Source organism: Tachypleus tridentatus, chromosome 10 (genome assembly GCF_004210375.1).
Source record: "Tachypleus tridentatus isolate NWPU-2018 chromosome 10, ASM421037v1, whole genome shotgun sequence".
Taxonomy (NCBI): Eukaryota; Metazoa; Arthropoda; class Merostomata; order Xiphosura; family Limulidae; genus Tachypleus; species Tachypleus tridentatus.
Window position 1 is genome coordinate 73,781,905 of NC_134834.1, and position 14,121 is coordinate 73,796,025.

Below are 14,121 nucleotides of genomic sequence, written 5' to 3' on the forward strand. Positions count from 1 at the left end.
CTCTAAATGCTACAAAATTAACTAGAAGAATTAGGACAACTCACTCCTTACAAACTCGATAAACTTCTACACCCACCTACTAATAAATAAATAAAGTAACCTTCATGCAATCAATCAACCACATAATTTCTGGTGTATTGTACACGTAGATTTATGAAGGAAAGAAAACCTACTGCTGTAGGCGAAACCGCTACCTTCCGCTCCCCTTTCAGTTGTCTATCTGCATACCTGTCTAACCCTCGTCATCTAAGATACTAGGTGTAGCCTACGGCCACGATAGAAACGTGTCTTTACCTGGCTCCACCTGAGGGGTAAAGACCGGAACCTTGGGCTTGAGAACCTGCCGGACCAGTTCACAAGCAGAATGACAGGCTGCAATTGAGAAGTAGAGTCGTTTTAGTCGAGTCTAGTGTAGGGTCCAGCCACTTCCAACAAAGATATCTAGGAGACAACCTGGCGCGTATTTTGTCAGTGATTAGACGAGAGCGAGCGTGTTTTTAAGTTGGATAATAAGTGTAAGGAAAACTAAGAAAAAGGAACTAAACTTTGATAACACATGGTGAAATACAAGTGACAGAAGAACAACCGTTTGTCTAGCTAGCCATCTCCGAGAAATCAAAATGGCTGCTTCGTGTGGGAAGACTTGGTGTATTTTCATTGTTCTTTTCGCCATTTATGGTATAACATCAGCTCAACAGGTAATCTGTAAATACTCATATTACTAATTAAAGAAAATAAAGTATGTACATCAACTCTTAATTAATATTCCCATGTTCTTCATCTCTAAAAAAAAAACTTTTCAAGCTTAAGCGGAAACACACATTGAGAATATTTCGCCTTTTTATTATATTTCTAGTCTCAGACACATAAATATTACTGCATTGGTTAAATCTAAGTACTTTCGTTGTATATAAAAGTTCGTTTGTCAATAATGGTGTTTTTCTCTTGAGGGTTACGAATCTTTGTTATTGGAATAAACCGAGCAAATTTTTGCCTTAAAGTAACATTACCAAAATTATTACAAATATATTTAAGGAAGTGATCTCAAATGTACTCTATGTCATTGTTGTTGTTTTTTAAAGCTTTAATAAAAACATTCAATGTTTTTATAATGACTGAACTGTTTGAACTTCGAGTTTTAGATCTATGTCGCTAAGCCTAGAAAACTCGAACTTGTATTTCACTTTACACTAGTGAGAACTATTTTCTAACTAACGGTTACAACCTGCATTGACTCTTCTCGTAATTGGGGATAATTTCTTGTTCATCAGCATTAACTAACGTATTCCTCGTAAGCTTCGTCCGTTGTGAAGGGTTTCAGTTATTACGGATATAGTTCTCAAAATCCACGGATTTAGCAGAAGATTTGTCATTATCGAATACATTCAACTCATAACTCTCTTTTGTTATGGAAAAATAATCATTTACTAGTTTAATTTTCAAAACCTTACAAGGCGGATTTAGAGGGAATGGCTACCCCCCTGTCTTGATCATTGAATCGTAAGGGATTTTTCATTAACTCATTTATTTCTCACAACCTTCGTCCATTACGAAATATCTTTATTTACAAACATATCACTTATAATTCACAATCGTTGTGGATGATTTATTATTGATGAATTCATCTATCGAGCCCTTGAATACCTTCGCTAACAACTCCCTTGATCTGGAGCGCCCCCTGTGGGTCAATTGTAAGTTTACGAAATTACTACTCTAAAATACAGGATTCAGTTCCCTGCAGTGAAAACAGCACATAGTCCAACGTGACTTTGTTCTAAAAATATGAACAAACAAATTCGGTGTCGAGCACTTGCTAGTAACGAATGTATCAGTATGTTTAATAGGGTTAAAACTTATATTTCTTTAGACATGACTACAACACAATATCAGTTACTGTGCAAGTACTGTAGAATGATATTTCTATAACATAAGTTGCTGAAACATCCAATTGTTTTAACCATAAAACAATTGTATCCTTGATATTAACAATATTTTTGGTCATAATCCTAATAAAAGCTTAAGTAATTTACTCTGATATCCCCATTCTAAGTTGGTTTGGTTTGTTTGTTTTGAATTTCGCGCAAAACTACACGAGGGCCATCTCCGCTAGCCGTCCCTAATTTTGCACTGTCAGACTAGAGGGAAGGCAGCTAGTAATCACCACCCACCGCCAATTCTTGGGCTACTTTTTTACTAACGACTAGTGGAATTGACCGTCACATTATAACGACTTCAAGGCTAAAAGGGCAAGCACTTTTGGTGTGACGGTGATTTGAACCCACGACACCCGGATTACGAAACGAGTACCTTAACCGGCCATGCCGGGCCTCCACTCAAGTCAATATAGCAAATAATTTTCATAAGTGTAATTATGCACAACTTTATTAAATACAGAGGTTTATCAAAGTTAACTATAAAAAATACTAATCGTTTATTACTTGGACCGAGACAGATTGCTATTATCTTCAGGGTTATTGTATTTGAAATAAGGCACTAACGGATATTAAGATTTTACTAAATCTCGCTGGCACACACGCGTATATTAGTCGTCTATCAGGAAAATTATATCACTTTTATGTTACTGATTTCTTATATGTGTTTCGAAACATTATTTGAATATCAAACTGTTTGTTCCTTAAAACAAGTATTTAAAAGTTTGGAAATGTACAAACTCGATTTTATAAAAATAATTAAAATTCACGGTTTATTCATTTTATTTTTAAGTCCCAAACATTTAGAATATCGATTTAGAAACGTTTTCATCTTTATTGACCAAAGAGTTAATATTGAGAAACAAAAGTGCAATATAAAATACAGTTGTTTATAACACGTAACTCAAAATCGAGTGGAAACTTTCTAAAGAAATGTGCAAATTTTTATGGTGCCATTGGGTTGCCCCTGTTCGTCCGATTCCATCTTGTGAACTATCTCCAAATAGTATTCATGGATTTTGACCATAGTTATATAACAGGCACTACATAAAACGTTCTATACATGTTTACCTTTTGTAGACTGTGGGTCAAAGGTTAAGGTCAATAAAATTAGAGGACTTGCAGTATAAACACCCTGATTATCTCAGGTGAATATTTTTTTGTGTAATTAATTACTAACAGTTGAACTGTAGTATTTCTGGAGTTATTTGTTTCGTTGAAATTGAAAAAGATCAGTTAAATATTTCTAGGAGACTAGTTAGTTTTAATTTGCTTTGAAGTGAGGAATAACAGCATATAACGGCTCGGAATGACCAAGTGGTTAAGGCACTCGACTCGTAGTCTGAGGGTCGCAGGTTCGAATCCCCGTCGCACCAAACATGCTCGCCCTTTCAGCCGTTGGGGTGTTATAATGTGACGGTCAATGCCACTATTCGTTGGTAAGAGTAGCCCAAGAGTTGGCGGTGGGTGGTGATGACTAGCTGCCTTCCCTCTAGTCTCACACTGCTAAATTAGGGATGGCTAGCGCAGATAGCTCTCGAGTAGCTTTGCGTGAAATGCAAAATAAATAAACAAACATAAGAGCATATTTAATGGAGTTTAAAATAATCACGTAAGTGTTAAGAATATTATTGAAATTGGTTTGTTCTACTTCACGCTTTTCGTCGTAGTATTATATTATTTTATATTTTGCAGCGAATGTTTCATTGTTCCAGATTGTAATTATAATGACTCATAACTTACAGTCCTTGTTTTGTTGTTCTGCATTGTACTACATTGTTTCACATCTTACAGAACGTGTTTCGTTGTTCAGTATCATAGTGTTACATTATTTCACATCTGAAAGCATGTATTTCATTATTCAACATTTTGATGTTACATTGTCCTACAGCTTACAATTTGGGCTTCTACATTGTTGCGTTATGCTGTTTTACTGTTCGTGTTCAACACTGTTGTATTACACTGTCCTACAGCTTACAATTTGGGCTTCTACATTGTTGCGTTATGCTGTTTTACTGTTCGTGTTCAACACTGTTGTATTACACTGTCTCTCATGTTACACGCAGTACGGTACGTGTTTTGTCCTACATTGTTGCGTGACATTGTCTCGTCAGCAGATAGCCCTATGTGGCTTTGCTATAAGAAAACACACACACATTGTCTCACATGCTCCACATTGTTATATTGCCTCACATGTCACACGAGACATGCGTTTCGTCCTAGACTGTAATGTTACAATATTTCGCATGTTATGCGCAGTACGCATTTCGTTGTTCTACATTATAATTTAAAGTGTCTCACATGTTTTACATTGTTGTGTTATGTTGTCTTACAGTACGTGTTATAAGTTGTTTTGTCGTGTTTACATCTCACAATATATATATCGATGTTTCTACATCATAGAACTACATATATCTCACATTTTACATTATGCGTTGGTTTATATGTTATGCACTGACAAAACGATACTTGTTTGCAACTAACTGGATGTTATTCAGTGTTACAGAAAAAGAAGTGAATCCATTTGGATTTTTGGATCTTTATTATTATTCCCTTAAATGGCCACATTTGTCTCTTAATTCTACAATCGTCTAAACTCTCATATTTTGAAACTATCTTGATCGGTTGTAAGATACATTTAGTTATTTATAATTTTATCTTAATTAAAACTCTTACGTTTACCTACAAAATTAAAAAGAGCCTTTAAATTTAATTTTAAAATTTACTTAGCTATATTTACGAAGATATCGTTTTAAATATATTTAAACCCTAATTATAAATTTACTTTTCTACGCGATTTCTATATTTACATGTATAGTACTACAAAAAATATTTTTACATACTTTACCATGGTAAATAAATGAAAAAAGGTTAATTTGATAAATCTGCAAATTGACGTGGACAAACACAATAACACAGTATCAATTTTCAGTAACATCTCTTAATAAGATAAAAATTAACATTACACATTATGACTGTCAGAAGAGGGTCGCGCCAAACATGCCCGACCTTTCAGCCGTGGGAGCGTTATAATGTTACGGTCAATCCCACTATTCGTTAGCAAAAGAGTAGCCCAAGCGTTGGCAGTGGGTGGTGATGACTGGCTGCCTTCCCTCTAGTCTTACACTGCTAAATTAGGGATAGCTAGCGCAGATAGCCCTCGAGTAGCTTTGCGCGAAATTTAAAAAAAACAAACAAAACAAACAAACAGATTTTCAGAATTCGAAAGTTAGTTCTATGTAATGTAAACAAAAATTACTGGATATCTAACTTCCTTAACATTTGACAAACCAAGGAAAAATTAATAGTAGTAGTACTTTTTGTTGGTGTTTTTTTTCCATTTTACTAATTTTTAAAGCTTGGATTTACTCCATTTATTACTTGTTTTTCGTGTTAACTCTTAGTAGACTTTTAAACTTCTCTTTTATTTTCAGGACAACTCCGTTCTTCAGTGTCCAAAAGGTACGTACAATTTTATATTTTATGTTCCTACTATCAAAATAATTAAAATCATAATTATAATATACGCTATACAAGCACGAAATATAATTATTAGGGCATGTTTTACAAGCAAAAACATGATTATTAGTAGAGTTATACAAGTTAGAAATATAATTTATAAAAATATATTTTAAAACAAAAAAGATGCGGCTATGCATTCATTTCCCTCTCTTGGCTAATACTTAAACTGGCTTGGGCACTTCGTTGACAAATAAGATCAAAATATTAGGTAAACTAAACATTTTAAAAATAGTGGCTGATGTCTAAAGAATTTCAACTTTGTTTTACAAGAGGAACTAATTCTGTATCAGATGATCACAAAACTTTAGATTTTTACTTTTGTTGTTGGTTTTAAAAATCAGCAGTTCATTTTTAACCTTGTTAAATTTATTTTTTCAAATAAAGAACATGTACAAACATAAGATGAGACTGAGACCTATGGTACAGAAGTTTTTAAACAATATTACTCGCCTCTTTTACTCATGTTTTTTATACATTTCCGACTAACGTTTTCAACTTTACCCCAAGGATATCCCCGTTGCTGAATATATTGCGTGTAAGGCCGTTGCTAAATATATTGCGTGTAAGGCCATCTTATACTGGTTACCTTAGCTCGTGAGATTGGTATTCGCCCGCTGGGTTTGAGGCTAGTTTTGTTCTTCCTGTTTCGATACCTGCGAGGTTTGCTACACATCATTAACGTGTAACTTCACGCTTAATTTAGTATTGCAAATACTTTAAACTCATACATGTTTTTGTAGTTGCACGTTCTTTAAAAACAAACGCGAACGTATGCAATTATCTTAAGTGACTTTGACTTAACATATGTTATGTTCTTTATTTAGATAAAGCGATACTTAAACAAAAGTCCTAACTATCTAGACACAACATTACCTTGGAAACAAACAACATAGTTTTCTGTATTTCACTATTGTTATTATAAGATTAAGACAGTTTCTATTGTTTCCTCTCATAACTTTAATTTTTAAAACTAAGACCTTGTTTTATTTTGTAGAGATACAATGTAATTTAGAATAATAAAAAATTGCACGTGGAAATAGCTTTTATTTGTTAACAATAATGACCATTTTATAAATGTTTCCGTCACATTCGATTAGACAAAGGAAACAGCACATCGAATATGAGGATATCTTGACCCAACGGTAAGCCTAAAGAATTTTCGCGCTAAAATTCAAGAGTCTAGTTCTTGCTATGGTCACCTCACCAATATTCCATTGCGCAGTTTTGCGCCAAAACAAACACATAAAATACAATATTTAAGACACACATAAATTATGCGTGAGGTGGTTTTAATTCTAATTGAACGTTCTTTTTCTCTAAAAACAAAAACTTAGTCTCAGCTAGTCACGTGTCTTTCTACTTAAATCGGATTTACCAGTAATAATATTTTTTTTACGTAATATGAGACAATCGTATATTAACTCAGATCTAATGGCATTTCCTGAGTGAACAGTGAGATTGTAACAATGTTTGCGAAGAAAGGCGAAGTTAGTCTTAGACAAAATATGTTGACAAACTTTCCTCGGACTTTCCACTCTGTCCATGTCTGCGGACTCACACCGCTATAAACCGGGTTTTAGTACCCGTGGTGGGAAGAGCACAGATAGTCCATTGTGTAACACTATGCTTAACTTAAAAATAAATACTCTCCATTCCACTAGAAGTAGAAGCCTGTTTCCAAAACCAGTGAAAGTATCTTGGAGAACTTGACGGGCTGTGACTGAATGGAATTACTGTAACTCCAATTTCATGAAACAAATCACTTATTTCGAGATACTGTTGGAGGTTATGAGACTAAACTCAAATGTTTATTTATAATCTTATTAACGGTACAGGACATACGTTCAGCTCTATCGTAAATTATAGGTCTTTTTAACTTTATGATTGAGGGCGTTGCTCAAAGTTGACTTACGTGATTGGTGCTCAAAATAGCTCTACTGTGTAGAGTTTTCCACTTCTACAGGAAAGTCTGAAGATTTCCTTCTTGGAAATAGTGCCTTTGTGTTTATATTTTAATAATTCCCGGTCTACAAATATCCTTCCTCGGAGAAGGTCTGTGACATGATTCTTCAACCACAAGTTTGCGGCATTTGGCTGTCGAATGGTCAGGATTTTGTGTGTGTGTGAACCAGTATATAGGTGCTAACATATATCAACAGTGACGCCACCGGTATCACGTGAAGTAATATAGCTATACATCAGCATATGCAAATTAATCTTACAAAATGAAATTAACCCTCTCTGCTGGAAATCCTTGCAACTCTCTCTTGGCTACTTCAGATGCCCAGCTCTTTTCACTTTGAATCTGTTTTGCATTTTTCAACTTTCTTTCAACAGTTCTCGCTCATGTCTTGGTTTTATTTCGTTATCTCCTTGCACTATAATAAGAAAATGAATACATTATTTTTATCTTAGGTACAACGAAGTTGGAAAACCATGTAGTTATATTTGTTCTGTTACTCGTCGTTGTTGAACCCTGATGATAAAGACCAAATACTACTGTGAAAGTATAAAATACAGCGAAATTAGTTTGGTGGAAACAGCTTTATTATAAATCAGGTAGTACAGTGTAGTAATGTTGTTTTCAAGGGACAATAGTCCTCATATATATATATGAATATACTTGCGAATATCTTGAATAAGGGTGCCCCTAGAAACTACTTGTTTGAAGGTTTTTCACAGAGATTGATCCCTGATGGATTGCACATGATCGATAGTATTCGTATCTGCGATAAGCCTGACCATGGGAAATGATAGTGACATAACCTTCAATCCGTCATTTAGTGATTCGAACAAAATTGGGGAGGAGTTCCATCTTTCATGTAAAAACTGACATATCTGGTAAGTTTTTTATTAACGTAGAGAGCCTTACTTTGAGGGTGGCTTAGTGGCTACCATCCCTTCGCATACCATCAGTTGCCAAATGGCGCCCACGCCATAACATAAATGCTACTGTATTTACTAATGGCTTTAATTATACGGTTCAGCAAAATTTACTGGAACGATAGTTACTAAACGCAGTGCGCCAACTGCCAGAGAATTTTGTTTATTGGGACTTGTCAGGAAAAATTAGTGATCCAAAATGCGGGAGACTGTGATATCGTTATGAAGCTTACTGCTGAGGATATTTCCTGGAGTGAAGAGTAGCCTCTGTCTAAATATTCCATTGTAACCCATGACATGGAGATAACTTCTGCTGATTGGTAGCACACTCGCATCTGTCCTGCAACAGTAGCGGTTGTGCCATGGTGGTCAGTGGGTAATTCTCAACACCACTTCTCACAGCAGGAGGAGTCCGTGCTGCTAGTGTTTAATGTGTGTAGAATTGCCCTTGGTTAGTCACTGAGGACAGCGCTATTACAAATTGCCTGATAATTTAGCGTTAACATTAAGCGTGTCCCGTCCCCCCTTTTCATCGTCTAACTATACGACCTTACAAACAACAGAAATCAGGGGTTCGATTCCCCTCGGTGGACTCAGCAGGTAGCCTCATGTGGCTTTGCTATAAGAACACACACACACACACAAACAACAGTAGGTTTCCAGAATCCCTGCGTTCGTTGGATGCGTATTTGTATCACATAATATTTACTAAGCTATACCTTTAATTATACGTCTGAGTTAATTACGTATGACACCATTGTCAACTTGTATTTTTGGTGGTTTGTTTTTGTTTTGTTTTTAACCTAATGGTATACTGTGTATTTAGTCCGTATGTCATAGTTAGAAATAATAATAGTCCATATAACTAGCCTATATGTTAGTTTCATTACAGAAACATTAGGTTAACTCTAGTCAGCGTTGTTTTGAAGAAAGAATTATCACTAATCCATATACATCAGTTTAGCAATACTGTTTTAAAGAAAAAATACATTATATTTACTAAATTTACCGCAGGATAACTTTTAGTTTAACAAAAAGTGTTTTAGAAGAAGAATGGTTTTATTTGGACTCCACATGCTACAGTTTAGCGAAACGGTTTTTTGGACAAACAGTTTATACACAGTCCATGAATTAGAATGTTGTTTTCAAGGGAGACAATTTTATATCTAGTCCATTTACCACAATTAGCTAAGAAGTTATTTTGAGAATGCAATGTATTTTATGTAGCCATTATACTACGTATTACAGCATTGCTTGGAAAGTATAATAACCTATATATTAGTTTGGTTTGGTTTGTTTTGAATTTCGTGCAAAGCTACACGAGGGCTATCTGCGCTAGCCATCCTTAATATAGCAGTGTAAGACTAGAGGGAAGGCAGCTAGTTATCACCACCCACCGCCAACTCTTGGGCTACTCTTACCAACGAATAATTTCAGATTACGAGTCAAGTGCCTTAACCACCTGAGCCATGCTGGGCCTACCTATATATAGTTCTTATATCACAATGTAGCAAGATACATTGTTTTGAAGTGAAGTATTTTGAATACATCAGAGTAACATGGGTCACCCTCTAAAAACCTTACATCGTAATAACTGTAACATTTTTGTCTGTACGAAAACATTCGATTTATACATCAGATTTTCCACATAATTTGTGTAAAATTCATTCGAACAACGTAAATCTGTTTCGCAAACAGTAGTTTTTGCACATAATAAACAGTCGTGCCGTACATGTACGGTGTCTAGCCCAGGACCTTTCCCATGTTTTTGCAACAACTAGTAGAAAGTGACAGATCCGCCCCCTGAGTTCATGCTCTGTTACGTCAGCATTTTTAAGGAAGAGAAGAACTCGTAACTCGTGCCTTCTTATCAGGTGAACGACCCGATTGTTCCAGGCATGGTATTACAGACATAAAAGCGCGTTGCGGACTGACACGGTTGGAGAAGTGTGTTCTGTGTTCATGCCTTGCACACTTCTGTATACTTCCTAAAGTGAAAGGTCACAGCTACGGATTTTTTATTTATATTTTTACTTTGTGAAAAGCTTGTTGAATAATAAGTTTTTACTCTCCTTCTTTCAGCCGTAAATTAGGTCGACTGTTTCTCAGATTACAATATTTTAATAATAACATTTTATACTGATATCTAATTGTGTGTGCGTCTGAAGGTATAGAATCATAATTCTTATTTCTCGGTCTTCACATTTTCGACTAAAATCATTCGTTTGTTTGTGAACCACACTTTTTAGATAAATATCATCTTTCAAACAACTTCTAAGCGAAAGCACACTTATCTATTGATTAAACAGCCATCCAAGAAACAATAATACGTGTTTTGACACCGACCAATATAAAACTCACTTCTTCCTTTCTGCAATTTGTTATATCCACCAACCTAACGTACTTGATAAATCTTCACAAAAACGTTGACATGTTAGTTTCTACTTTGATCATTCTTGTTTACAGTCTAATGATATATATATATATATATGCATTATTAGTTGGAAATAATTCGATTTACCACAAACATATACCTCATCACACCCATTTTGAAATAAATAGATAACGGTGTGTTTTTTCATAGCAAAGCTACATTGGGCTATCTGCTGAGTCCACAGAGGGGAATCGATCCCCTGATTTTAGCGTTGTAAAATAGATAATGGCTTTCTCGTGATATAATATGAAAACTGTACATATACATATATGTACATATGTACATATCACCACCCACCGCCAACTCTTGGGCTACTCTTTTACCAACGAATAGTGGGATTGACCATCACATTATACGCCCCCACGGCTGGGAGGGCGAGCATGTTTAGCGCGACGCGGGCACGAACCCGCAACCCTCGGATTACGAGTCGCACGCCTTACGCGCTTGGCCATGCCAGGCCTATAACGCATTCTTATTGGCTGTTTTTGAATTTCGCGCAAAGCTATATGAGAACTATTTGCGCTTGCCATCTCTAATTTAGCAGTGTAAGACTAGAGGGAAAGCAGCTAGTCATTACCACACACTGCCAATTCTTGGGATACTTTCTTTACCAACGAATAGTGGAATTGACCGTCACATTATAATGCCTCCACGGCTGAAAAGGGTAGCACGTTTGATGCGAAAGGGATTCGAACCCGCGACCTTCAGATTACGAGTCGAGCCGCCTAACCTCATGGCCATGCCAGATCTAACGCATTCTTCTATCATGAGTCTAGATATTTTCTAAACATGACCATAATCAAAATTTACATGAACATTACCGAATAACTTTTATTAAATATCTATATTAATGTTACCGAATAAATTTTTTTTCTTGTTTCTAAAGTAAAGAATTATCTAGCGTGTAATGGATATATGTTCATTTGCCAATATTACTATGCAGAATAGTTTACGATATGTTGAGATACTGCGATGGAACATTAACTAGGTATTAAGGTTTTCAGGCATGACATGACCAGTTGGTTAAGGCACTCGATTCCTACTCTGAGAGTCGCGAGTTCGAATTTACTATTTACAACAAACATCTTAGTTGGTGAAATTATAACCTGTACATGTCTAACTTAGTCTTAAATAATAAATTACACTTCACGAATGTCAGTTTTCTAATGATACGTGGGTCCGGCATGGCCAAGTGTGTTAAGGCGTTCGACTCGTAATCCGAGGGGCGCGGGTTCAAATTCCGGTCGCACCAAACATGCTCGCTCTTTCACCCGTGAGGGCGTTATAATGTGACGGTCAATCCCACTATTCGTTGGCAAAAGAGTAGCCCAAGAGTTGGCGGTGGGTGGTGATGACTAGCTGCCTTCCCTCTAGTCTTACACTGCTAAATTAGTGACGGCTAACGCAGATAGCCCTCGCGTAGCTTTCCACGAAATTCAAAACAAACCAAAATAAGATTTTATGCTATAGAATACTGTATACGATTTATTACTGATTTTCCGAGGAAGCATCAAGTTGACTGTGTGGGTATTTGGGTATTGATGTTGTTAAATACCCAGGAGGGTCAGGTACATTTGACCTCTTCCTCCCTCCCGAACGATTATAGCGTCTGTCTTTAGGGTTTTTTTTTTGTTTTTTTTAAAGCTTTGGGCCAGAGTAAAAGTATAACATCATACTCAGGTCTATTTCAGGGCTCAGTCCATGCATGGACGAACAAGAAGTTTTTTTTTTTTTTTTCTTCATTTAATTTTTTTCCATATATATATTTTTTTTGTATTTTTCTCCTTTTTCTCAAATGAGAGAATGCTACTACTACTTGTAGTAACACACACACACACACACACACAAAAGAAAGTAATAATAATTCAAAAAGAGATAAAAAAAATGATTAAAAAAGAAAATAAGAATTATAAAAATACAAAGAAACAAGGACTAAGTGTCTAGTGCATAGTGGCCAGCTTGTGTTACATTTCTTAAATATATGTTAAACGGGGAGAGGTATTTAGGACCATTTACATCATGTACGTGATATCTGTCGAGATCACACATTAAGTCATTTTTATGCCAATTCTTATTGAAATATTTTAGAGAATTATGCAAGAGTCTTTCAGCTATTGTATCTATGTTTGCATACTTGTGCATGAATGTGGTTGAGGTGCTACGTGGTACTTTATATGCTGAAGTTAGTACAGAATTTTGTATACGTTGAAGTTTCTGTACATGTGTGGGTGCTATGTTAATCCAGGCAGGTGATGCATATTCTATTAATAAAAGTTATTCCTTGTTTATTTTAAATTTTGCGCGAGACTAAATTAGGATTATCTGCGCATAGCCGTCACTAATTTTGAACTGATTAGGTAGAGGGAATCAGCTAATAAATATCACTCATAACCAACCCATGGGTTATTCTCGTTAAACTGAATACTTGGATTTAGTTCTCACTTTCAAACGAACCTATAATCTCAAAGTATTTTATGACAACAGAATGCGAACCATGAACCTTCAGATTCATACTCTGAGTACACTAGGTCACGTTCGGCCCTATTCTTTGTAGGTAATAGCAATAAGAAAATGTAATCATATATTCTTCATCAGTATCAATAGCCAGCAACTGTTTATTTTTTAACAAAGTATCGCAAGTATAAGCACAACTTCGCTATTATAACGCATTTGTTACACTGAAATAATCGGTATATGGTTATATGAAGAAACCTGAACAAGAGGATTATTCTCCTTCAGACACAAATTTTTCGAATAAGTGAAAAACCTTATTTAGGACTATTTCACTGTCTGCTTATTTCGTCTACTGCGTAAATCAGGCTAATTGGATTGAGACTTCAGTTTACAGAAGCAAAAGTGCTCAAGTTTGAAAACAAAACCCTTATTTTAACAAATCCAGAAAAGCCTAACTTAAAAACTTTACCCAATTATTGTCATCAAAGACCGTTTCATTTTGAGTAATTTTTTTTTTAATAACCCGACTAGAAACCTAACATGACAAATAAATATTTCACTCAGAGGCGTCGCTACGTGCTTAAAAGATTCGGGGCTCTGGCACATCGGCAAAGGAATTTTTGGCGATTTGATTATTAGTATAATCCCGTGTGCCAGACACGTGCCTGGGAAAGCTTGTGATTTCATTATTTTCGCCTGTCATTGTTTTCCTGTCTTTTAATTGAAAACACAAAATAATCGTTTTGCCACTTGTTTTTTCAGATTGGAGTCAAAATGGAATTCACTGCTATCGATTTTTTAACATCAGACATTCATGGAACAAAGCCGCCGAGGTGTGCCGCCGGTAGGAACTTGTATTTTTATCTTTATTGGATAAATCTACTGTATTATGGATAA

At 35.6% G+C, this 14,121-nt stretch overlaps 1 protein-coding gene across 2 annotated transcripts in view; it reads left to right on the top strand.

Moving 5' to 3' along the window:
- Positions 1–339: 339 nt before the first annotated feature.
- Positions 340–14,121, top strand: part of LOC143229580 (uncharacterized) — a 93,199-nt gene continuing 79,417 nt past the window's right edge. The window contains exons 1-3 of one of the 2 annotated variants that reach the window (XM_076462133.1): positions 340–698; positions 5,366–5,393; positions 13,987–14,068. In XM_076462133.1, coding sequence (XP_076318248.1) covers positions 621–698; positions 5,366–5,393; positions 13,987–14,068 — 188 coding nt within the window. In that variant the 5' untranslated portion in view covers positions 340–620. The remainder of the gene's footprint in view (positions 699–5,365; positions 5,394–13,986; positions 14,069–14,121) is intronic. The other variant, XM_076462132.1, reaches the window with a different exon arrangement.